The sequence below is a fragment of the Balaenoptera borealis genome (assembly GCF_965194805.1).
Source record: "Balaenoptera borealis genome assembly, chromosome: 10".
NCBI lineage: Eukaryota > Metazoa > Chordata > Mammalia > Artiodactyla > Balaenopteridae > Balaenoptera > Balaenoptera borealis.
In genome coordinates, this window is record NC_138874.1 from 108106132 (window position 1) to 108130302 (window position 24171).

At 45.1% G+C, this 24171-nt stretch overlaps 1 protein-coding gene and 1 long non-coding RNA gene across 14 annotated transcripts in view; one reads left to right on the forward strand and one right to left on the reverse strand.

Moving 5' to 3' along the window:
- Positions 1-24171, forward strand: part of PLPP4 (phospholipid phosphatase 4) — a 567241-nt gene that overhangs the window by 398573 nt on the left and 144497 nt on the right. For 8 of the 13 annotated variants that reach the window (XM_082407045.1, XM_082407044.1, XM_082407046.1 and 5 more), the window contains 3 exons: positions 1047-1137; positions 5918-5981; positions 8296-8420. The exons of 2 other annotated variants lie outside the window; for them this stretch is intronic. In XM_082407045.1, the coding sequence (XP_082263171.1) occupies positions 1047-1137; positions 5918-5981; positions 8296-8420 (280 nt within the window). 3 more of the 13 variants (XM_082407038.1, XM_082407039.1, XM_082407049.1) reach the window with 3 other exon arrangements.
- Positions 1-24171, reverse strand: part of LOC309635585 — a 712727-nt gene that overhangs the window by 364778 nt on the left and 323778 nt on the right. The gene's annotated exons all lie outside the window — the stretch shown is intronic.

The following is a 24171-nucleotide window of genomic DNA, read 5'->3' on the forward strand; positions in this document are numbered from 1 at the left end:
CTTAGTCCTGTTAGAAAGCCCCTCTCCAAAAAGTGACACCGATTAGAGCCCAGGTGGAGATTTCCCAAAGTGGGAACGCTGTTGGTTAATAGTGACACACCTCACTGTTCCCACCATCTGTGAGCCGATTGTAGATTTGTGAGATATATAATCCCTTTTGATTGTTATCCTGAGACATTATAATCATAAGGAAATAACATAAATAACTTTTTCTTGATTGTTGGAATGTTGAAAACAATGTACTAATTATAGAATGCTGAGTAAAGATTAGACATGAGAGGCAGAAAACCTGGCCTCCAAAGCCTGGCCTTGCTACTCACCAGCTGTGTGTCCTTGGGCACATCCTGTAGTCCCCAAGCCTGGCAAAGAATTGTCACAAAGCCAGCGTGAGGATTTAAGAGACTCCAGTACCTGACGGTACCCAAACGTAGTTCCTGCCTCATAGAAGGTTCAGTAGTGAGTGTCGCTTGCATCTGAATCCCACCAGCTTGGTTCATTAAGCACTTACTGCACTCCTGAGTGCTTTGGTCCGGGGGAAGAAAGGAGATGGAGGAAGGGAAGAGGAGAGACTTCATGGAAAAGGACTAACCTCTGCTTTGCAGTGGAAATGAATATTCAACAAAAGAACATCAAAGGGGAATGAATCAATCAACTCTAAGGAAGTCCCATGTGCTCCCATGTTGCCAGAGTGCTGAGGATGGGAGGCCAAGCGTTCTTCCACGCCTCTGCAGGGGAGGACGGGAGGAGGGTTACTGGCAAAGATGAGTCATTATAATTATGGACTGTTCTTCTCTGTTTAAAGAGCCACCACTTTAAACGTGGCTCCCAGCAATTACAAATCAGTTATAACCCATAATCAGACCTCTGACTTTTCAAGTCTGTGGAGTCTCTAAGTATAGATATAAATCCTTCTTCGTCTGAGGTCAGGAGTTCAGTAAGATCATTCAACTAGTGAGTCTAAACGAAGCTAACTGTAGCTAATTATCAATCAGCCCTCTGATAGCAAACTGCTATCCTCATAAGGGATCATTTGTTATTTCTTCCAGGCAATTTCTTTCCTCACACCTCTGGCTGTTATTTGTGTGGTGAAAATTATCCGGCGAACAGACAAGACTGAAATTAAGGAGGCCTTCCTAGGTAGAGTATTCACAGTTCCTGCTTTAAGGGATGGGGCTGAACTTAATTATTTAGGTCGCTAGATTTTGAAAGTCTCAGTTGCACCCAGCTGATTTTTCTCTTCGTCAAATTAAGTTTGGAAACACAAGACAAGGTAAACTTTTATCCCTAAGAAGAACCAGTGCACGGATGGTAAGTACCTTATCTTCAGGGTCAGCCCATTGCCGCTGTCCCTTGTGCTGAAAGTGAGTGTCAGACTCGCCATCAGAGCTCTGTGCTTCCCTGGCACACCAGAAGGGCAGCTCTTGGCTGTAAGGGAAAGTGAATCTGAAACTTTGTCACCACTGACTGTCCAACCCCACATTTGTGGCTAATAGGCCCATATTTAAGGACAATTCAAAAATCAACCACAGACTCCTTGACCAATCACCATTGGCTAGAGGCAAAAATGTGCAAAAGCAGATGTAAAATATAATGTAAATTGGAAACAAACTCCATAACTCATCTTCAGTTTGGGGACATTTTGGCAGTTAATCAACTGTTATTATGTAAAGAATGCTCCAATCTTTGCCATTGATTATAACACCATCGTTATCAGTTCTCCCCAAGCTGAGCCATATCTGCATGTGACATGAGTCTGACATTTTTAGGGTTAAATCCATTTTTTTCTGATCTGCATATTAATCAAAAGACTGAGAAATGACAGCATTAAGAGAAAGCAAAACTATCTGGCTTGTTTAGCAACCAAAATAAACTACCTGGAGGCCAGGTTTTTAGCTTTTTGATGGTTAGGAAAACTGAATTAGGTTTATTTTTTGACATGACACGTTAAATTTACCCAACCCATCACACACATTGTGTTTGTTGGTGTGTTGTATAGGCTCACCATTCAGTTAGGTAGTAAATCTGGAAATATGAGATTCTTCAGTAAAGGTTATGTTTGTTAATTACTGGGCTTTGAGGAAATGAAAATGTAGCGAAACATGGTCTCCCTTGTTCTTTGTAAGGGAAGGAAGATGAGGGTGAGATCTAGGGAAGGCAGAGCAGTAAAGGGACAGGGAACATTCTTACATAATCAGGCTTTGGTTAGGCTCTGTCTAATTGAAAAGAACAGAATTCCTCTGAAATTACATCAAATAAGTTAGAGGTTTGGTTACAGGGCTATAACAAGCAATCTCACAGACATCCAAAAATAGGGGAAAAAAGGACAGAGGAGCCTCATGGGGACGGAATAGGTATCCAGGCCACGAGGGGTGGAGGCGCCCCTGTCACCTTATGACCCCTCCTCTCTGCGATGTGCCCATCCTCTCCTCTCACTCCCTGCCTCAGTGTCCTGTCTGGACGTCGTTTCTGCTGCCTGCACCTTTGGTCTGTGTGAGGTTTGGGCTCGCAGTGGTGGGTGCCCCTGGCCCACACCTGTATGACCGTTAAGCTCCAGTGCCACCTCGAAGTTTCACTGCATCTCGTGGTCTAGACTTCCCAGGTGGAGACTCGGGCTCGACTCATTTCTCAAGCCTGGACACAAAAGTCCCGAGTCTCTGGCCCGCCTGTGGATGCCTTCCCTGAAGTCAGGTGTGTACCCCCGGCTGCTTAACTGTGATTTGAAGCTTTGGTCGTCACATGGTCTCTGTCTCCTCAGCTGAGGTGGTGGAAAGGTCAGGTTTTCCAGGAAGGGCGTAGGTGCCCTCCCACATGTGGCTCGAGCATCTGGACAGATATCACTGTGGTCCCCCAGATGTCCCTTTAGGAGCCCTCTCAGTTGACCTGGAAATCCCTCTGCTTCACTTGTTATTCTAGCCGCTCCCTTGACACGGAGTCCCAAGATATGTGACTGTGGGTAGGAACTGTCTTTCATGGTTATGGTTATAATTTACTGCCCGCTTTTGGAGCTGGGCTGTTGTTATGGCAGTGAGTAGCTTACAGTAACTTTCCCTAGACCTTTCATTCTCAGCTAAATCTCCCTTAGGATGACATCTCAAAATTGCACCCCATACCCAGCCTCCTATATGTTAACAGAGAAGGCGGAGTTATTGGATGTTCTGTTTGCCTAGATAAATGAGAGCCTGCCTTGTAAAAATGATGAAGAACCTCCCATTGTATACACAGTTTGTTTTAAATTGCTGCTTTTAGGAAGCCTTGGAAGTAGGGGTTGGGGAGAGTGATCTCTAAAAACCAAGGACAGAAAACTAGGTGTGTAGCTTTTCTACTGTTACCTGGGATGCAGGACTTTCTCAGTGAGGGTGGTTTAGTCCCTTCTTTACCCAGGCATCTTCAGCAGACCCGAACCCTGAGAGCTCCCCTGATCTGCCTGTCCACAGCAGCCCCCTTTGTGCATCTGCTCTTGGACGAGTGAGGCCTGCCCCACCCAGCATCGGGCTCTAAGGGATTTGGCTGCAGAACAGCCAGGTCTGTAAAACGGAGAACCCTGTTTTGGAAGGACTGTGGTGCTGAATTCCCAACAACAAAAGTAACAACAACAAAAGCCCCTCTTAATCCTCTGGGGTGCTTATAAGCAGGAGTGCCCTCCATATAGGCCACTTGCAGGCCAACTCACATGACACACTGCTTTGAATTTCTTTATCAGACACAGTCTGGCTTGTCTTTCTGACTCTTCTCTCCAGCCCGCAGTGCTGTGGGATGCTGTAAACACAGCCCTTAGGAATCAGACCCCCTGGGTTATTGTTAATCAACAAGCCACCCCCTGCCCCCATGATTGGCGCCATTCATTTCCTGCTTGGCCAGCCTGTCACGCGTCTAATCTCAGCCCAGCCTTCCCTCTGGTATCAGTGAGAGGGCCCCTATCTTGGTCCCCCTGGGGGTTGTGCTACTCAGATGAACATAATAATCAGTTCATTTTACTTCCGGAAGGCTGCAATGACTTCCACCCTAAATATTGTCGCTCCAGATCCCCACTCTCTTCTGTCTCCTTCAGGCTTTTGGATCAGAGAGTGAAGCTGCCAGCTGTTGGTGCTTATATCACATCCACACATTTTCTAGCTCAGCTACTTGAAGCTTTTCCGAGAACTGCTCTGTGCTCCAGTAAACCCAGCTGGTGCCGAGGTTGAGGACGTGTATGGTGTTCTGGATTGATGTAGCAGTCTCTGAAGTTCCCCAAGGGCATTGGGAGGTCAGCTAGTGATGCTTGTTCCCAGAGACCTTCTCTGTGCAGAGGCCATGCTAGGACCAGGATAAGAGGGCCCCTCTGGGAAAACACAACAGTGAGCCCGCTAGACTAGCCCTGACAAGAAAAGACCCCTGTCATTTCAGGGCTATTTCACAGCCTGTTAATTGTCGTGGCTCTGGGAGAATTCTGCAGTGAAGGTGGCCCAGGGCATTTTCCCTCCTCTCCGCAAAGGAGACCTCTCAGCAGTGCTGTGAGCTTGTGAGAAAGAAGGGAAGCCAGCGTTTTAGGAAGGAAGGGTCTGTGCGTGCAGAATGTAATCATATCTCTCCAAGTCCCCCCACTCTTGCTTCCGGTTTATATACCCCAGTTGCGTGCTCGGTATTTTAAAGGTGGTGGCGTGCTGCTGGCTCAGGCTCTGCTCTCCCCCCCCCGGTGGCCCGTCCCGCCTTTGCTGCCACAGTCAGACATGGCACTGCTGCCCAGCCCCCGCTTAGGGGATTAGTTTCCCTTTGACAAAGGTGTTCATTTGAACTGGCCCCTCCCGTTCTCTTTGCTTCCCATGACTTGTAAAAAGCAGGTGGGTTCTGTCTCCACCTCAGTGGCCTGTGCCCTTGGTGACTGGTGACTGTTCACAGTACTTTCCGTTTGCAGAATAACACATTTGTCTCCCTTGATGACCATGAACTGCTCCAGGCAGCTCCTTTCCGAAAATGGCCCTCCACTGCTATTTTCTTACGTAAATCTCAGCTAGTATTGAACAGTTAATACTTGCCAAAGGGAAATCGTAACTCATATGCTTTATTATTCAACAAAGCAATGGAACGGGGCATCAATAGGTTTTTATTGCTTATGCAAAACATTTGGCCTTTCATCGCATTGACTTGCCTTTTGTGCAGTCTTGATAAACACAGGAGAGAGGTGCAGGGTCCTTACAGGGAAAGCTCCATGACTCATTTCATCTGCACCCTTTGGACGATCTGTGCTTCATCCAGCAAAGTCCTTCCAAGCTGCTGGGAGAAGGTCCCCGTGCTGTCTATTTTTAAAGGATGTAATCCAGAAGTGCCTACTGTTTTAGGTGGCAAGAAGCACCACCTGGGCAAGTCTTTTCAAAAGCGAACGAGGTTTTGGGGACACTTCACCTTCTCAGAAACGGTGATTTGTTTGATAACAAGTGGACAGCCGTCGGCAAGAGATGGGGTCAACAAGGAGGTGATGGCTGAGTGGGCACGTCCTACTTGCAGTAGGATTCCAGCAGCTGCTCTGATTAGAATTGTGTCTGAGAAGATTGCCAGAAGGAAATAAAAAAGTTATGTTTCTTGCTACCTGTAAAAGAGATTCTACATGCTGTCCTATTAAATCTGTTCCTATCAGGCCAGAACACGATAGATGGGCTTCTCAGTGATATTGAAAATTTCAGTCAAGGAGGAGAGATCAATTTCATGTCACAGGGGCTTGGAATTTTACGAGTCACTCTCCAAAGTCCTGTTCTAACTACATTTTCCTTTAGCTGCTCAAACTTGCCTCCCTTTTTTAATTTGCTCATATTTCTATGGTCATAAATTAAATAGTAGTGTGACGGAACAGAGGTGATGGTGATGATGATGATAATGATGATGATGATGGTTTTGATTTGCGAGCCCGCTGGTTATTTTTCTGTCTGTTGGTTTTGTTTTGTAGCCGTGTCCTTGGCTCTTGCTTTGAATGGAGTCTGCACAAACACTATTAAATTAATAGTGGGAAGGTAAGTTCCAAAAAAGAAACAAATAGCGACTTTGATTCTCAAGGTTGTCTATGTAGGAGCCTTGGCCACAGGGCACTGGATGGGACAAATTTGAGCTCTTCTGGTTTTCCCTTAAGTTGTTGTCCTTCTGAGATTTCTGTCCTCAACACAGATCTTTCCTCTCCTTTGAATTACGAACTCAGTATTTCAGAAAGCAGGGCGTCAATAGTAAAGCAGTGTCCACTGAGTGCACTTCCTTGTGGACCAGAGCCCACAGCTGGCACCTCTGGTCCCCACTGATGTTCCATCGCCTCACCAGACACCCACTCACTTGCCAGTTTCGGCCTCCAAAAAATAAATAAGCTTTCTTATTTATCGTTCTCTTTGGAATAAGAAATATGGATTGGCATTTGAGCTTTGGCTCATGGCACATTTCTCTTACTCCCCTGGGAAGTGATTTCTCTTCTCCGTTTATCTTGCCTCCTCCCCCAACTGCTCTGGAAGTGAGCTAATCTCTGTAGAGACGAACCGTCAAAAGACCCGAATTCAGGACCTGACCTTGGCCCTGACTGGCTGTTGGCCTTGGGCAGGTTGGTTCCCCTCTTGGAACCGCAGCATCGGTGATCATGTAAACACTTGGTGCGCGGTGCTGGCCAGGCATTGAGGGGGCAGAAGAGGGATACAGATCAGGCAGTGCGTGGCTTGGGGCTGCAGTGTCCTTGCAACTTTCCAGGCTTAGAGTTGCTGTGGGGTCTGATAAAATGCCGATTCCCAGGCCGTGTCCGCTCTGAGGTTCTGGTTCAGTAGGTGAATAGCCACACTTGGAGAAACACTAGCCACATAGGGGAGAGACAGTAAGCCAGCAGTTCTGATAGATTACTGATAATTGATATGTTACAGATACCGATAGATTGTTACTGGGCCCAGGTCCCAGAGCTGGAGGACCAGTGAGTCAGTCTGTGTGAACTGTGACCCAGTTCGTACAGAAAAGGGGGATTGTGTTGACAGTGCTAGCAAGACCTTGTCCACGGCAGGCGTTCGGCAGAGGTTAGTTGAATTAATGTGAAGTAATTCACCATCACACATCTGTGTGAGAATCCACACTTGAGTGAGGTGGACAAGCATGGGGTGAGCTGTGTAGGTACAAGAATCCAATTGCTGGGGTTCGGAGCTTGTCTTTGCCACTTACTGGTTGTGTGTGACCTTGGGCAGTACGGTAATCTTTCTGAGCCTTCATTTTTGCACCTGTGAAATGAAGGAGGTCCGAGGGCCTGCCCCAGGGTTGTCGTAAGAATCATATGACACATAGAGTCACAGATGTAGAGAACAAACTTATGGTTACCAAGGGGGAAAGAGGGGTGGGACGAATTGGGAGATGGGGATTGACTTATATACACCACTATGTATAAAATAGATAACTAACGAGAACCTACCGTTTAGCATAGGGAGCTCTACTCAGTGATCTGTGGTGACCTAACTGGGAAGGAAATCTAAAAAAGAGGGGAATCTATGTATACATATAACTGATTCACTTTACTGTACAGCAGACACTAACGCAACATTGTAAAGCAACTATACTCCAAGAAAAATTTTAAAAGAAAATAAAATTTAAAAAAACATGCACCCATGGGCGGTGCTTAGTGCTGGGTCTGGTATGCAGTACGTACTCAGTACATGTTAGCCGTGATTGTGGCAGGAGGCTCGGCCTCGGGGCCGGCTTGTAGCTGCTTCCCTGTAGAGCCTCCCCTGCAACCTGGACCAGGAGCCGACCTGGCGACCTTGTGCTCTGCATCTTGGAGCTGAGCTTTCAGGTCCTCTCAGTGAGGTTAAGTGAGACCTGCTATTTAAGGAAGGGCAGGCAGTTGGCCGTCCAAATTCAAGATACAGGGCTACGAGGAGCCTGGAGGCTTGGGTCCTGGAAGCAGCCTCCGAGTAGCAGACCCATAGGTGGAGGCAGGAACTACCCTCTACTCCGCCGGCCCTGTGCTTAGGTGGCTCCTGGAAGTCATCTCACTTGACCTGCAGGACCTCACCTTTGGGTAGGTATTGATCTCCCTTTTTTACAGATGTGGAAACTGAGGCTGGGGTGGGGGATGGCTACATGACCTTCCCAAGGTCATAAAACTAGTAAGTGGCAGAGTGGGAGTTCCAGCCCAGATCTTTCTGACCCCAAAGCCTGAGCTTTGCCTAAGCCCATAGTGTCTTTGGGGTGGGGCGGGCTGCGCTGTTGATGGCAGAAGAAGGAGCTAGGACAGCAGGGGACAGCGGGGTTAGCTTGGGGTTTGTTTGTGATGGCAGCGTTTTATATTGAAAATGTCCATGGTGTCTTTTGTAGACCTCGCCCCGATTTCTTTTACCGCTGCTTTCCAGATGGAGTGATGAACTCGGAAATGCACTGCACAGGTGACCCCGATCTGGTGTCCGAGGGCCGCAAAAGCTTCCCCAGCATCCATTCCTCCTGTAAGTTCAGTGGCTGGGACACTCTAATTCCTGGGTCATGTCTTCTGATCGCTTTCTTTGGGAGTTTAGGTGGAGAGAAAAGTGTTGATACACGGAGGTCGAGCATGGTTCATTTTTCTTCACTGGTTGGCTTAGAAACAAGATATTTAATAGGAAGTAATAAGCCTGAGGACAAGGCTCTGGAGTTTACAAAACATTGTATATGTTGCTTTTGTGAACTCGGCAGAGTGTAACATGTGACACTTTACCCTTTGGCAGTACCAATCAGAACTTGACAGTGCAAGGGAATTAACCATGTTCCCTGGGACCTTATGCCTTTCAGCTCAGTGTTCTCTCCAGTTTACTCCTTCAGTGAAGGTTGTGTGTGTGTGTGTGTGTGTGTGTGTGTGTACCAACATATAGTATATATATGTATATGTATATAAATGAACATACACCCTCCCCAATATATAGTCTGATTATGGGTATGTGAGCTGGGACCAGCCTTAAGCAAAGAATAAATAACATGAATTAGGTGCGGTGTGGTATAGTGCAAAGCATACAGGTCTTTAAAGTGTGACACATCCTGACTCTGCCGGGTCCTAGCGCTGTGACTTAACCTCTCTGTGCCTCAGTGCCTGCTGTGTAAAGTGGGAATAAGGCCTCCGCTGTTGGTTGGAGTGAGGGTTAAAATAAGCGATGAGGGTCACTGACATTTCTGGAGCGTCTGCCAGGCCCAGATGTTAAGGTACATTATCTTATTTAGTCCATTCAGTATCTGTCAGGTACTTGGTATCATGCTTCAAATAAACCCCAGTCATCCATGCATTGTTTAGTCTCAGGGCTGAGGTTCCCAGAGTGTTCTGGTTTGTGTCTTCATTCGTTCCCTCAGTGTTTACTGAGTGACTGAGGTGCCAGGCACTGTGATAGGTGTTGGGGACACAAAGATAAGTGAGACACAGCTCGTGTCCTGGGGAGTCCACGGGCAGTGGCAGGTTGTATATTTAGGTTGGTGATTCTGGGATCATTGGAGAGGAGCCAGGCCCACAGGTGACCACCTGGGAGAGGACAGCCTGCTCTCCTGACCCGGAGTCCTTGATTCCCCACAGGTCTGATCATTGTTTAGCTTTGGCGAGCCTGTTACCTTAATCTTTTCTCTTTTTTCTAAGTACCTAATACACACCCTGATAGTGGCTGGATCAGGGAATAACTGGACGGCCTTTCCTGCAGAGTGGTTGTTGGGCGTTTTGCTCAGAGTCATTAGAGATTAGGGCCTGTCAACCATATAGAGGTGCCTGGCCCTCTAAGTGGATCTCCGTCAACCTGTGCCACAGCCCTGCCAGGTCTGGTTGTCCCCACTCTGTGTACAGGGACAGTGAAGCTTAGACAGACTCAGCAACTTGTTCAAGGACACTTAGCTGACCTTCATGCCAGCCTCTAACACGATAGTGTCTTGGGCTTTAGGTGATTAAATACAACAAGGTGTTCACAGCCCACGTTCATTTAATTAAATAACTCATTTTCTCCTCTAGTTTACTGGAGGCTTTAGTGGGTTGAATAATGGCCCCCAAAAAGGTGTGTCCAAGTCCTAGCCCACAGAACCTGTGAATGTGACCTTATTTGGAAAAAAGTCTTTGCAGATGTAATTAAGGATCTCAAGATGAGATCATCCTGGCTTTAGGGTGGGCCCTCAGTCCAATGACAGATGTCCCTAGAAGAGAAAGGCAGAAGAACATTGAGACTTAGAGATGCAGGGAAGAAGGCCACGCGAAGGCAGAGGCAGTGATTGGAGTGATGCAGCCGCAAGCCAGGGAACACCTGGAGCCACCAGAAGCTGGAAGAGGCAGGGAAGGAGCCTCCCCTGGAGCCTTCACAGGGACCGTGGCCCAGCCAGCACCTTGATTTTGGACTTCCGGCTTCCAGAACTGTGAGGGAATAAATTTCTTTCATTTTCAGCCACGAGGTTTGTGGTAATTTGTCACAGCAGCCCTGAGAAAAGAAAAAGGAGACTTAGATTGAACACATTGGTTCATGGGGAGGGTTTGCCTTTGGAGTCACGGGGGAGATGGAGAGAAAGCACGCTCCTGGGCGTGCTTCCTAAAATGCCCTCTGAGGTTAGTATGGCCAGGGGCACAGCCTGCGTGACGGTGTAGGGTTCACGGTGCTTCTAGGCTCCAGTCACTCCCGTTATTTAAGGTCACGCATCCATTTGGAATCACTTCCTGTCCAAGTTTGTTCTTCCTCTCTGAAGTCATGTTTTGTTTTAAGTGAGTCTGTTTCGGAGGCCGTGTAGGTGCCAGCTGGAGGAATGCCTGCAGTATTGATTTCCTGTCTCCTTACTGTCAGGGATTCCTGTGCTGGCATTGTTTAGAGGTACCTGGGATGGTATTCACCTGGGGTCCGCTTCTGTCTGCTCTCCATCTGTATGTATCCTTGTGGGGTCACTCAGGTTCTCTGTTGTTCTAAGACATGTTCTGTTCTCCCAAAGACTTGGTGCTGAGCTTCAAAAATTATAAGCAGTAAGAAGTGAAACCCTGTGGGAAGACCTTAATCCTGGCTTTCAAACTGTTAACTGAGGACTGCAGCACAATTTCGTAGCTACTGTTGCATTTGAACTTGGGAGGGAAATAGGTCTTATATTTGGTGAATAACTCAAGCTAGAAGAGTGCTGGACCACAAACAGTAGAGGCCGGGACCCACAAAAGTGTTTCTTTCAGAGGCGCACCCTCCCTGTCAAATGCGTTTCCTGACAAGTCTGCCCACCAGCTGCCTTGTCGAATGCGAGGCTGATGTCCTGTCTGTGCTAGACAAGTTTTTTGACAGAGGCTATTACTATCTTTTGCTTAAGATGTACTTATAATGTTACAGATTTTTACTACTTGGCAGACACAGAATCCTCCCCAGCCTCTAGGCTTTGGGGAGTATTTTCATCTGCTCTCTTTCTCTTTTTTATGACAGGTCAGAGATTGCCTTGCAGGGAGCTGCCATATCCACTTAGAAAAACCATCAGTGCTGTTTTCTGGATTTCTTATTGTAGCTAATAGGAAGCCTAGTGGTTGGTGTGACTCTTTGCTCCTCCCAAGAGGTGGCAGACCTCAGAGGGGGTGACCTCAGTGGACTCCCATTTTGTGTACACACTCTTTCTCCCTTCAGTAAAATCAACTTCGTGGGTTGCATTTGGGTGAGTGGACACAGGGGTTCTGGACCAAGGGATCTCCGGAGACGAACTCCCCATTCTAGGTAAACACGGGTTTGCTTCTGTTCTGTTCACAGGTAATTGGGGACTGGAAGGTAGTCGATGTCCACATGTCATCCTGCAGAACAGTTGGTTTTCTTTGAACACAAGAACAAACATTGATTACTTTTGGAAACAAAAGAGCTTGTTCTCAGTTTATCATAAGCAGTCCAACGGCACTGCCCTGAAGGGCTCATGTGCCAGACTTTCAGCAAACGGCACGTCCCTGCGGTAGCTGTGCTCTGGGACTTGCTCTGTGACGCAGCCTAAGCCACGCTTGCTGGAAAAGCAGAGATCACAGTTTCAAAGAGCGAGTGATTTCCTTCAGAGTTTTGAGAAGCTTGGGGTTTAAAGTGGAGAAAGGCAATGTGGCTTTAAAGCAGGGATATTCTGAAAAGGAGATTGTCTTTCATCATACCATCTCAGCTTTTGATTGGGTGTTGTTTCAACTTCCAGAAAGAGGATAGATTTCAGAGAGAAAAATTGAAAAAAAACAAAACAAAACCAAAAAACCTTACTATTGCCAAGTCAATCTATTAAGAAACTTCTTTTCTATAAAATGGTGGGAATGAATAAAGTGATACTGTTGTCCAGGGGTCAGCAAATGACAGCATGTGGGCTGCCTGTTTGGTACATAAAGTGTTATTGGAACACAGAGATGCCCGTCATTTACGTATTGTTTATGGAGGCTTTCACTTTACAATGGCAGAGTTGAGTAGTTGCAGAGAGACCTGGCCCGCAGAACTGCAAACATGTTGCCCATACTCCAAACAAATAGTATTGAAAAGCATTACCACAGGGGTCCCAGTGGGGGAGGGATGAATAGGCAGAGCACAGAGGATTTTTAGGGCAGTGAAACTGCTCTGTGTGACACTGTAATGGTGGATGCCTGCCTTGATACATTTGTTGAAACGCACAGAATGTACAACCCCAAGACTGAAGCCTAATATAAACTGTGGACGTTGGGTGATTATGATGTGTCAGTGTAGGTTCATCAATTGTAACAACTGCTGGAGGATGTTGCTAATGAGGGAGGCTCTGCATGTGTAGGGGCTGGGGGTCTATGGGAAGTCTCTGTACCTTTTAAAATTTGCTGTGAACCTAAAACTGCTCTAATAAACTAACGTCTAAGAAAAAGTCTTTACTAAAGCAAGACCAGTGCGCTTGAATTGTGCACATAGATGTTTCATTTTAAAACAAGTCCATTATCGTATAAAAAGGGGGCATTTATGGGATAATCAGTGCTTGTGGGATGCATTCTTTAAATGACAGACAAAATTTCAAGGCATATCTGGCCGATGGTGATTTAACAGATTCTTGTTGAGTACTTAGTGTTTTATAGGTACAGGCTTGCACTTGGGGAGGGTACCGGATGCTCGGATGTGGCCATGTGCTGTTTGGGACCAGGGCAAATACAAGGTGCTTTAACACAGTGCTCTGGGATTGGGGAGCTGGGAATTCCAGTTGGGGAACAGGGAAAGCCTCTGGAGGACAAGCTCGTTCTCCTGTCATTTCCCAGGAGAGTACACATGAGCTAGGTGTTTTGGGTCATTTATGTTTGAAGTGTCTTTATTCTATTTTCTAGCTGAGTGTAGAATTCTAGGTTGAAAATCAGTTCTGTGCAGGATTCTAGTTTACCATGTGCTTCAGAGAGACCCAATGACATTCCCTGCTTTCGTTTTGCTTTTCTCTTTCTCTCTCTGGAACCTCTTAGGAGCCTTCAGCTCTGGTCATCTGAAGTTTCACAATGATGTGCCTTCCTGGGGCTTTTTTCTTTGTATTTACTGTTCTGGTCTCTCAGTGGGTCCTTTTATTCTGTAACTTTGTGTACCTCCCTCTTATATTCCCTATTTCTTTTCTCTGGATCCTGTATTAGGCAGATACTGAATCTCCTGGGTTGATTTTATCTTTTAATTTTATTACCTATTGTCTTTGTCTTTTTGTTCATCTCTCTAGGAGATTTAAAAAATTTTTTTTACCAGCCCTTCTACTGAATTTATTATGATTTTTATATTTTTAATTTCCAAAAGCTCTTTCCTGAACTCTGATTTAAAAAAAATAACGTCGGGTTCTTTTGTCATAAGTACAGTGTCTCTTTCTTCTTTGTCTGCAAGTATCATCTGCTCTCGCCTTCTCTTTATCTGCATGTTTTTTGGTATCTGGCTTTCCTTAAATATCTGGAGATCTTCGGCTGGATGTTCTTATTTAGCGTGGGAGCCCTGAAGCTAACTGGACAGAACCCCTTAAGTGGGCTTCACTGAAGGGTGGGTGGGGGGTGAACTGGTTGACCCTGAGTGTTAGCATCTGGCCTTTACTTAAAAGCCGTTCCATTCCCTGGAGGAGGCACCCCCTTCCCTGTCTCTGGCCAGGTGTACATGAACCTGGCATTCTGGAAGCCAAGCCCAGGGGCTTGGTTTCTCACAGGTCACCTTGCAGACCTTCCCTCAGGCCCCTGTTTTCGGTCTGATTGTTCAGCCCTGTTTTCTACTTGCCTGCTTTTTCCCAGCCCAGAGCCTTGAATGGTTAAACCTTCTACCTCCTTCAAAAGTTGGGGAGGTGACAGTGTCCTGGTTTGAGGATGGGGTGGGGACCTGGAGAGTTTAACTGCTCTCTGGGGACTTCCCAGCTACTCTGCTGTCCAGCCCACGTCTCACCCCTGCCTCCTGCAGTACCGGTTCAAAGCTTTGCAGGGCCCTGCCTGGTGAATTAGCGCTTCTCGTGAGCACCGCTGTCCGCAGGCATGGAGGTGCGCCTTTCCCCGGCTCTGCCAGCTGCCTCCCATCCTCGGGTATTGTGGGGTGCAGTTGAGGTGCTTCTAGCTCCATTTAAGATAGAATTTGTTTCCCTATTTGCATTAGTCAGGGTTCTCCAGAGAAACAGAACCAATAGGGTATATGTATATATAGAGAGGGAGAGGAATAGTTATTTTAAGGAAATGGCTCACAAGATTGTGAGGGCTGGCAAGTCTGAAATTTGTAAGGCAGGCCGGCAGGCTGGAAATTTGGGTAGGATTTCTCTGTTGTAGTCTTGAGGTAGAATTTCTCACTTGGGAAACCTCAGTCTTTGTTCCTAAGGCCTTTAAATGATTGGATGAGACCCACCTACATCATGGAGGGTGAGCTCCTTTACTTAAAGTCAACGGCTTGTAAATGCTCATCATATCTAAAAAATATCTTCAAAGCAACTTCCAGACTGGTGTTTGACCAAACATCTGGGCACTATGACCTAGCCAAGTTGACACATAAAATTAGTCATCACGCTATTGCTCCTTCCTTCCCCTATCATTTTAAATTCAGAAATACCATCATAATGCTCTGATACCTAATAGTTGCAGGGGCACCATATGTTAGAAGATTCTCATGCAACCTCAGCGTTACTTTGATGACGGAGTCCTTGAGAGTGGAGTGCATACACCAAAGGGTCTTTGTAGGCTGAGTGTCTGGGAGTTTGCTTTTGTGGAACAAATCTAAATGGGTTATAACTATGGATTGAGAAATTATCATAAGATATCATCTATGCTAAGCAGCCAGGTTTAATTCCATCAAGCATGAATATTTAATATTATAAACCAGCTGGTTTTTGGAGTGGTTAGGCAGGCTTTTGCATAAAGAAACAAGAAATAGAGCAGAAGACATTGCAGGATTTGTTTGTTTTGCATCATTTAATGAAATGAAATTGCTATCCAGGGTTTTTGCTGGTAGATGGGAAGCTTCTTCTTCTTCTTTTAAAAATGGTATAAAATGGCATGGGCTGCTTTGGGTCATTGGTTCAACCAGGACGAATTGCTGGTTTTGTCTGAGGTCAGTTCCATTTGTGTGGTTTGTCTTCTAACTGAGAAATGAAAGATTCCAGATTAACTATCATGTCAAGGGACGCATCAAACTTGGCAAGAGCCTCTCCTGGCTTTTTTCCTAATTTTGTATTATCCTTTATCTCAAACTTCCAAGACAATTTCCGAGGTTCTGGGCAGCAACTGCACTCACTTTGCAGCTTTTTCATCATTCAAATGAAGACTCCCCTGAATGCTGGAAAGACTTGCTTTGGGGATGCCCAACCCTTGGAGGCAATGATTGCTTTAAGAAGAATCAGACCTCTTTGTAGGATGATGTTCCTCAATCTTTTTTCATTATCACCCTTCCTCACTTTATAGGCTTCCCCCCCCCCACCCAGTTTCTCTTCTCTACCATGAAATATTAATTCCACAGATAGATTGTATATCTGTTTATGTACTGTGGCCCTCTGGAGGACCACAAGCAATTGTAATAGCTAAGATTTTCTCATCTCCCCAAGAACCAATTTTTGTCCCCTTGGGGGCGACATTGTCTTGGTGGGGAATGGGGTTCTTGGTTTCTCTTACGAGCAGTAAGCTTTCTCCTCCTGAGGACGGGTAAGACTTTCTTGTTTCTTTGCATGTCTCATAATTTTGTTGTTGTTGTTGTTTCTGGAAATTGGGTAGTTTGGGTAATATATTGGAGCAGTTGTGGGTACTGGTCATTCCTCATTCTGGGGCTTGTTTTTGCTGTTTGCTTACTTATTTGTTTAGTGACTGGTTGGATTATTTTAGTGAAGTCTGTTTACCCCACCGTAGGAAGCCTCAGTGTGGTGTGGCTCTTCAGAGGCTGCAGCCTTGGGCATGTGCACACTCACCTGGGATGACAGTGGTTTGAGTAGGGTTCTCTTTGACTGTGTTTTTCCCTGACCACACCCCAGTGCTAGGTTCCACTGACTGATGGCTCTGTTGTTGTCAGCAGTGCTCTGGGACATAAATTGCTCCACAGATTCATCCAATTCAATTCAAGCTCCTTTTCAGGGATAGCTTTTGAGGTCATGTTTGAGATTTGTCCATCCCCCAAGATGAACATCCCCTTCTTCTTTCCCTGGTTCTTGCTGGTAAACTAGCTGGCCTACCATTTAGTTTCTATCTCCAGTGAAGCTGCTGTTCTCCTCTTAATTGCTTTTCATCACAACCTTACATACAATGTTTGTGAGAGTACCCTTAGGCGTGAACTTTACCAAGTTCCAATACAGTCAGTTCCTTTGGAAAGAGCTCCAGAACTCTATCTTAAGGTCTGCCTCTCCCCGAACCTTGTCTCTGGGGCTGAAGACAGGGACAGTGGCAGGTTCTTTCTAAGTGATGCTCTTGCCTAGGACTTGGGCACTGGATGGAGGGGAACACAGTAGCTTCTGGTCTTCTTGGGAGGTGATAACAGCCTGTCTCTCCCAGCAAGAGAACATTGCCCTTGACTAGGAGCTGTGGGAGGAGGGAGAGGGAGCCCTGTGTTCTGGGCTGTACCCATCTGGAATGGACTTTGCATCATCCTAGGCTGGGAGGGAAGGAGGAAGAATGGATCAAGGTTCAGATGCCACAGATTCTCACTGTCCTTACTGAGTTTTAGTATATCTTCTTAAATTAATGTTTCTTCATTTGCTGTATGCTCTTAGGACCACTTCCAGAGACTTAATTAATAATTACTTAATTAATAATTAAGACTTAATTAATAATTACTAAAAAAATAATTTTTTTTTAGTAATTTTCTCCAGTTTGGCTTGGGAGTGGGATCCACAGAGCTTCTCATGTGCCCTTCTGGAAGTGGAACTCCCTTATGTCAGTTTTGATAAATTGTGTTTTTATACTAGTTTCTACATGCATCTAGATTGTTGAATTTGTTAGTATAAAAGTGTTCATAATATTCCTTTATTGACTTTTTGATGTCTGTTAAGAAAGTACAGTAGTGATAGGCCCTCTTCCATTTCTGATATAGTAACTTGTATTTTCTCTCCTTTTTTTTAATGATTAACTTTATGCGTGGCTTATCAATTTTATTAAACTTTTCAAACAATCAACTTTTGTCTTTATTTTCTCTATTTTTGTGTCTTCTCTGCTTTGTTGACTTTGGCTCTTATCTTCATTGCTTCCTTGTTTTTAGTTTGTGTTCAATTTGCTCATAGTCTTAAGTTGGAAATTGAAATAATAGTTTTTAAAGTCTTTTTTCCTTTCTAATGTAAGCATTAAAAGCTATAAATTTTCCTTAAGTCCTGTTTTAGCTGTATCCCACAAAATTTGTTATATTGTATTTTTATTGTTATTATGTTCAAAATACTTTCTAACATCCCTTGTGGTTCCTTCTTTGATCTATGGGTTATTTAGAAATGAATTTTTTCACTTTCCAAATATTGAAGGCTTTTCCAGCTATTTCAGTGTTACGAATTTTTAATTTAGTTTTATTGTGACTAGAAAACATACTATACAAAATTTCAGTCTTTTGAAATTTATGGAGATTTGTTTTATTGCCTAGTATATACTTTATCTTGGTGGATCTTTCATTCACACCTGAAAACATATTCTGAATTTGTTGGCTGTGGCATTCTATATGTGTCGATTAAGTTAAGACGGTGTCATTCAGAGATTTTTGATTCTTTCTTCTTTTTGTCTCGTTCTGTCAGTTGAGAATAGAGTTTGATAATGTTCAGCTATGATTACAGATTTTGTCTGTTTCTCTTTTTAGTTTTGCTGATTTTGCTTCTGATGTTTTGGAGCTCTTTTTATAGGCACTTACACATTTATGATTGTTTTATATTCTTGTTATCTTGACCCTTTTATCATTATGAGATGTCCTATGCTCTTCATTCTCTCTCCTCCTATTTCATGTAATGACTTCTTGTGGATGTGAGGCCCCTAGGCCCATCAGAGATCTTGTTCTTGGCCTGTGGTGATAGAATGGACTTGAATTGTAAAGGAATTGTTGGATCGACAGCTGTTTTGTGTGGGTTCCTTTTATCACTGTTTCAAACCATTGGCTTTTAACTCAATCTTCCAAATTTCAGCCGAGAAGTCATTTAGGATGTTAGGTGTGTTCTAAAACTAGAAATTCGTATGACCCCATGTCTTCTGTAATGGACATCTTCTGGGATATAGATAGATGGGAGGAAGGAAGGAAGGGAAGTAGGTAGATAGATATCATGAGACAACACTGTTCCACAGTCCCCTTCTCTGGAAATTGTTCCAGTCCTGAGGTGGGTGCCCAGGCTCAGCTGGGGCACTTGCCATAGAAATATTATCTTTTGGGTTCAGAACCACCCCAGGTCCTTTCTTTGTGTTTTCGCAGATTCATATCTAGTGTGCATATCCTTAGAACCAGTGTGTTTTCTTTTCCCTTTCGGGTAGAACTCGTAAACATACATACGTTATTCCCATGAGGGTCTCTACAGCACATATTTCATTCCAGACTTGCTTCGTTATGCCTCCCACTGGGCCTGGGGGCCATCTCTCTTGCCTCTGTTGGCATCTGCTTGGAAAATGCAAAGTCATTTGAGTGTTAGCTGGAGCCAACTTAATTAAGAAGTTAAGTCTGCTGAAGGAAAATGAAACAGATCATTCTGCAGCCAAGTGTGTGCAGTTGTTGGATGAGTCAAGCCAATGCTTGAACACACTCAAGCTGTCAGAACCCACTCATATTCCTTTAGCACTTACTATGTAATACACATCAATTTCTAACTACCAGCACCTGCTTCTCTCTCTGAGGGCTTCTGTGGTTGCCAGAACCCTCTCTGCCTGTGCTTACGACAGACTGGGCACATAGGGAATGAATGCTTACCCTGTCCCCTAGAGCAGTGGTCCCCAACCTCTTTGGCACCAGGGACCGGTTTCATGGAAGACAATTTTTCCAAGGACCTGGGGTGGGGGGGATGGTTTCAGGATGATTCAAGCGTGTTACATTTACTGTGCACTTTATTTCTATTATAATTACTTTGTAATGTATAATGAAATAATTATACAGCTCACCAAAGTGCTGACAGGAGGCGGAGCTCAGGCCGTAATGCGAGCGATGGGGAGCGGCTGTAAACACAGATGAAGCTTCGCTCGCTCGCCCACTGCTCACCTCCTTCTGTGCGGCCCGGTTCCTAACAGGCTATGGACTGGTACTGGTCCGTGGCCCAGGGGTTGGGGACCCCTGCCCTAGTAGCCTACAGCCAATGATTACTGGGGGATGATGTATAAATACCCCAGCTACCTTACCCCTTAGGTGGAACAGGTCTGAGGTGTGTGTTTTACACTGTCTCCCAGAGTTCCCCAGTAGAACTGAGCCCTTGCTGCCCACAGTGGTACTTGCTTGATGTCACACGCTTTGCTGGCTTCCTTCCCATACCTCTCACTTCCCCACTGATGTTTCCTGGGACCATCTTCCTATTAAACTACTTGCACTTGAATCCATCTCAGGGTCTCATACTGAGGGAACTCAAACTAAGACATTACCATGGCTAGCTCCTGCTTATTCTTGAGTTTCAGCCTAAAGGTGGCTTTGTTTAAGAAAACCACCCTGAATACCCCGAAACTCCTGTCATCATTCTTTGTCGTAGCACATAGTTGAGTCCGTCATCATCCTGGTTGTTTACCTGTTTTTTGTCTGCCTCTGCTTCATGAGAGCAAGAACCTTGATTATCCCCAGCACTGATGTGTTCCCAGGACCTAGCACAGCGAATGGCTCATTATAGGTGCCTCCAAATATTTATTGAACTAATTGATTTGTTAGCTTAATTGAAAAAAGACTCAAGTGAAGCTACATTTATGCTATAAAAAATGGGTCCCAAATTCACCATCGACGCTGAGTTCTCGGAACACCCTGCCTTCCTTTGTCTAGAGTAAGAAAGAGACCTGAGCTGTTAGGGTAGTGTGGTCAGCTCTCCTGCTAATCAGCCGTGTAATCTCATGGCAAACCCTTGACTGCTCAGTCTTCTCTTTTACTCTTAGAAGATGAAGGGATATAGTTGGGATAGGGTTTCATAACTCATTTTGAGTGATGGAATTCTGGGTCTTTTTCAACCTCTCTGTCATCAGCTTTATAAGAGGGTTTAAAAATACCTCCCAGAGGTGTTGTGAGTATTGAAAAGGATAAAGGCTGTGAAGCCCCTTGTACTGTGCCGGCACACAGTAGGTGCTTTGTGACTGGATCCCCTCTCTGCCTCCTCCAGCAGAGCTGAGGATCCCGCTAATGCCTGCAAAGACCAAGATGACACCGTGGGACAGGGTCCTTTCTGCTTGGAAGCCTGGGGTGGGACCCTGGGACTGGGGACTCCTGGGAGGAGAGACCAACGAGCTTCTTTACTCCAGAGCTTAGATATTCCAGAGTCTTTGTTTCTTTTGTAAGCAGACATTTTCAGAAGTTAAAACTTCTTCGGGAGCCTTTTTGTACTTGTTTCCACCAATAAATGATTCCGTTTCAGTTGGTTGCCTCTCATAGGATTTTCTCCCTCAGTTTTCTAGGCCATGAGGATCTCTACAATTTTTCATCAAAAAGAAAGGAAGGAAGGAGAGAAGGAAGGAAGGGGAGGAAGGGAGGAAGAACCCTTGCTTTCTTTATGGTTCATTTACTAACTAGATGCTAGGTGAAACTTGACAGACTCCAGATCCCATGGTGATTAGTAACTTTGTAAAAAAATATGGCTCATATTTTTGTCCTTCACTAATATGGCCTTTTGGTCAAATGTTTGAGTATTTTGGCCTGGGTATTATTTACCACATCTTACAAATAAAACAAGATTCCATTTATTTTCTTTCAAAACTGTTCCCTTCTGGAAAAGAAGAAAAGTAACTGGCACTTGCTGACTGGCTCGAGCCAGGGAGCCCAGTGGAGAACTGCCCGTGTCTCCCCATTTCTTGGTCTTATGGTCAGAGGATTCATTTCCTCCTGTTATTAGGATTTAGCTATAAGAACAAGTGAGATGCTGCCATGTATTTCACGATCCGGCCTTTGTCACGATATCTTAGGTAAAACTCCCAGTACTCTCTAAGTGCTTCAGAAAGTATTCATTCACTCATTTCTTTAGTGATTCAGTCATTTATTCAACACTCGTTTAGTGGACCTACTATGTGCCAGGTCTGCTTGTGGTATAAGAGGAGACAGATGCCATCCTTGTCCTAGCAGCATTTACAGGACACGGCCACTGTGAGCCATATGGTGCCTTATGCCAATTAGGAAAAGGTGTCTCTTGCTCCCAGCAGATGCACTCCCAGGTACAGGGTGTCATCAGTAGAAAGCAGGCATCCCTTATCAGCTGGGCACCCTTGGGCAGTGAGTATTCTGAACAGCCATTCTTGGCAGCCCTGATGGACAGCAATGGACATTAAACAAATCATTACTCAAATAGCTAATTACAAGCCTGCATATACAAGTAGGAAAAGTACATAATAACTAAATGGTGTCTCTTACATAATCAGAGGCATCTGGGACAATTAATTCTGAAGGAAGTGTGAGGCAAGACCAGAGAAGAGGGGCTGAGAACATTTCTCACGGGGAGAACCCCAAGCATCCCTCCCTGGTGCATATGGAGAAGAGAGCCAGGACACTTAGATAATTTTAAGACTTTTGGATTTCTAGTCTAATCACCATGAGCATTCATTTATTTTCTCTTTCTCTATATGTTCATAACTACATATTGCTGAATGTCAAAAGAATGCTATTTTAAGACCTATCCTGGGGCAAAAAATGATAAATTTGCTTTTATAGTCATTAGATTTCTCTACATAAATACTTTGATATTTAAGAACATTTCTATATTGGTTATGATAGAGAATAATTATTTTCAGATTCAGACAGACCTGAGTTTGGCCTGGCTCCATTACTTAGTAATGATGTGATCTTGGGCAAGTTGCTTCATGACTTTCTGCCTCAATTTACTCATCTGTAAAATGGGAGTTCTAATCTCTACCTTTTAAGGTGTGGGGAAAATTAAATGAGATGATTTAGTGCCCATTCCCCCTTGAACTCTGACTCTGGGAAAGATCGGAAGAGGCTGGTCTCTGTTCTCTTTGGAGGAGATAGGAGGGCAAGAGTGAAACAAAGTCTGCCCCATATGTATCTATGCAAATGCGTTTGTTTCTAATACAGTAGGACAGCCGGCTACAGATGCATCCAGTTGAGTTCTCTACTGAAAGGTGTGTGTTTGATTATTAGATTCTTAATAATGTCCTTCATGGTATGTGTTTTACTATGAGAGTCGTGCAATATATTCAGTCAACATATTTTTTTTGTGGTGGTTCTCATGTCTACACCTATGATATTAATTTGATTCTACATATAGATCTGTACACTTCAGAAACTCACTGTCTTATAATTTTTCAAAACAAAAGTAAAAAGTTGAAAAAAAATTTTCTCTTATCATGGCCTGCTGTGTATTTAAGAATTATGGCGTGCCACTTAGGTTATTCCCGAAAACCAGTGTGTGTTTCAGAGAGCCTCCCTTAAGCTAGGCTTATGGACAAGGCCAAATCAATGACCGCAGCATGGCGCCCTTGCCTGCCAGCAACAGGCTTAGAAGTGGGAGGCCTGCTGGAGATTCATCTCCAAGAAGGTTGGTTAACAGTTGTAACCACACTTAGAAAGGTCACAGAGGCGGGGATACCCAGAGTGAGGTCAGCCAGCATGGGCCCAGGTACAAACTGCCAGAGACATAGCCTGACCTTCGACCGTGGGATTGGAAGTCATCACCTGCTGCTTCATCCATTGTTTTCCTCGTTGGATGGTGGCTAAAGCTGAAGAACAGAAGTACCAGTCAGTCCTCTAAGCAAATAACAATTTATGGAGGCAAAGGAAGCCTCTGGGTACAGCTAGGATGGTTGTTTTAAAAAGTTGTAGGCAACCTGGGAACCACTCGTTACTGGGCCTCCTTCAGTCTGTTTATGAGAGTTGGGATTGGGAATAACACAGGCATCGCAGTGCAAGTTCTTACAGAGGAGCTGGCCACCTCCCCCAGGAAAAAAGAGGTGCTTTTGGAGGCCTTTGGCCCAACACAGGAACTGTATAAGCCTCGTGACTTTGTAAAAGTATATTCAGTTCCTTTCATGCATGCAGCCCATCTGTGCTCTCATTCTTCAATTGCTGCTGAGAAATTAACTGGTAAAAGCTTTTCATGTGGTAACAAGAACCACAAAACCCACTGCAAAGTGACTGTGCATGATGCTTCGTTCTCGTCCCCGACATTTGGAACAGTTAGACCCCTGATTGTTGGTAAATGATGTCTTCATTTCTCAAAGTCTTCAAAAATTCTTCCACGCATGTGCAACACTCACTTGGATGGAATTTTTCTTCTTCCAGAGGCAGTCTGTATGTCCTTCCTGATCAAGCAGCACTGTCCTTGCCTGTAGATGGCTGAGGCAGAGGAGGGGTGGAGCCCAGGTGACCCTGGCACCCTCACAGCTGCCTGTCACAGAGTGCCCTGCCTGTGTCGTTGGCCGGTGGCCCCCTGCCAGTTCCGGTGTTGGAAAGAGCTGGAGCCTCTGCGGCCTGTGAGACCCAGAGGTGGGTCCTTGGGATGCTGTCTCTTTCCTTCACGCTGCCCTGGAAGTAGCAGTGCAGCTTAAAGGTGGGTGGGATGAAGGCTTGGCTCTCCTACAGTTTTTCATTTAAATCCTTCCTGAGAAGACCTGGATTCTGTACCTCTTCAGTCCCCAAACTCACTGTACAGTCTTCTTCAGTTCTCTCATCCATGATGGCACCAGCAGCCCTAAATGTTCCTCTGTGACACCAGCCTTGAGAATGT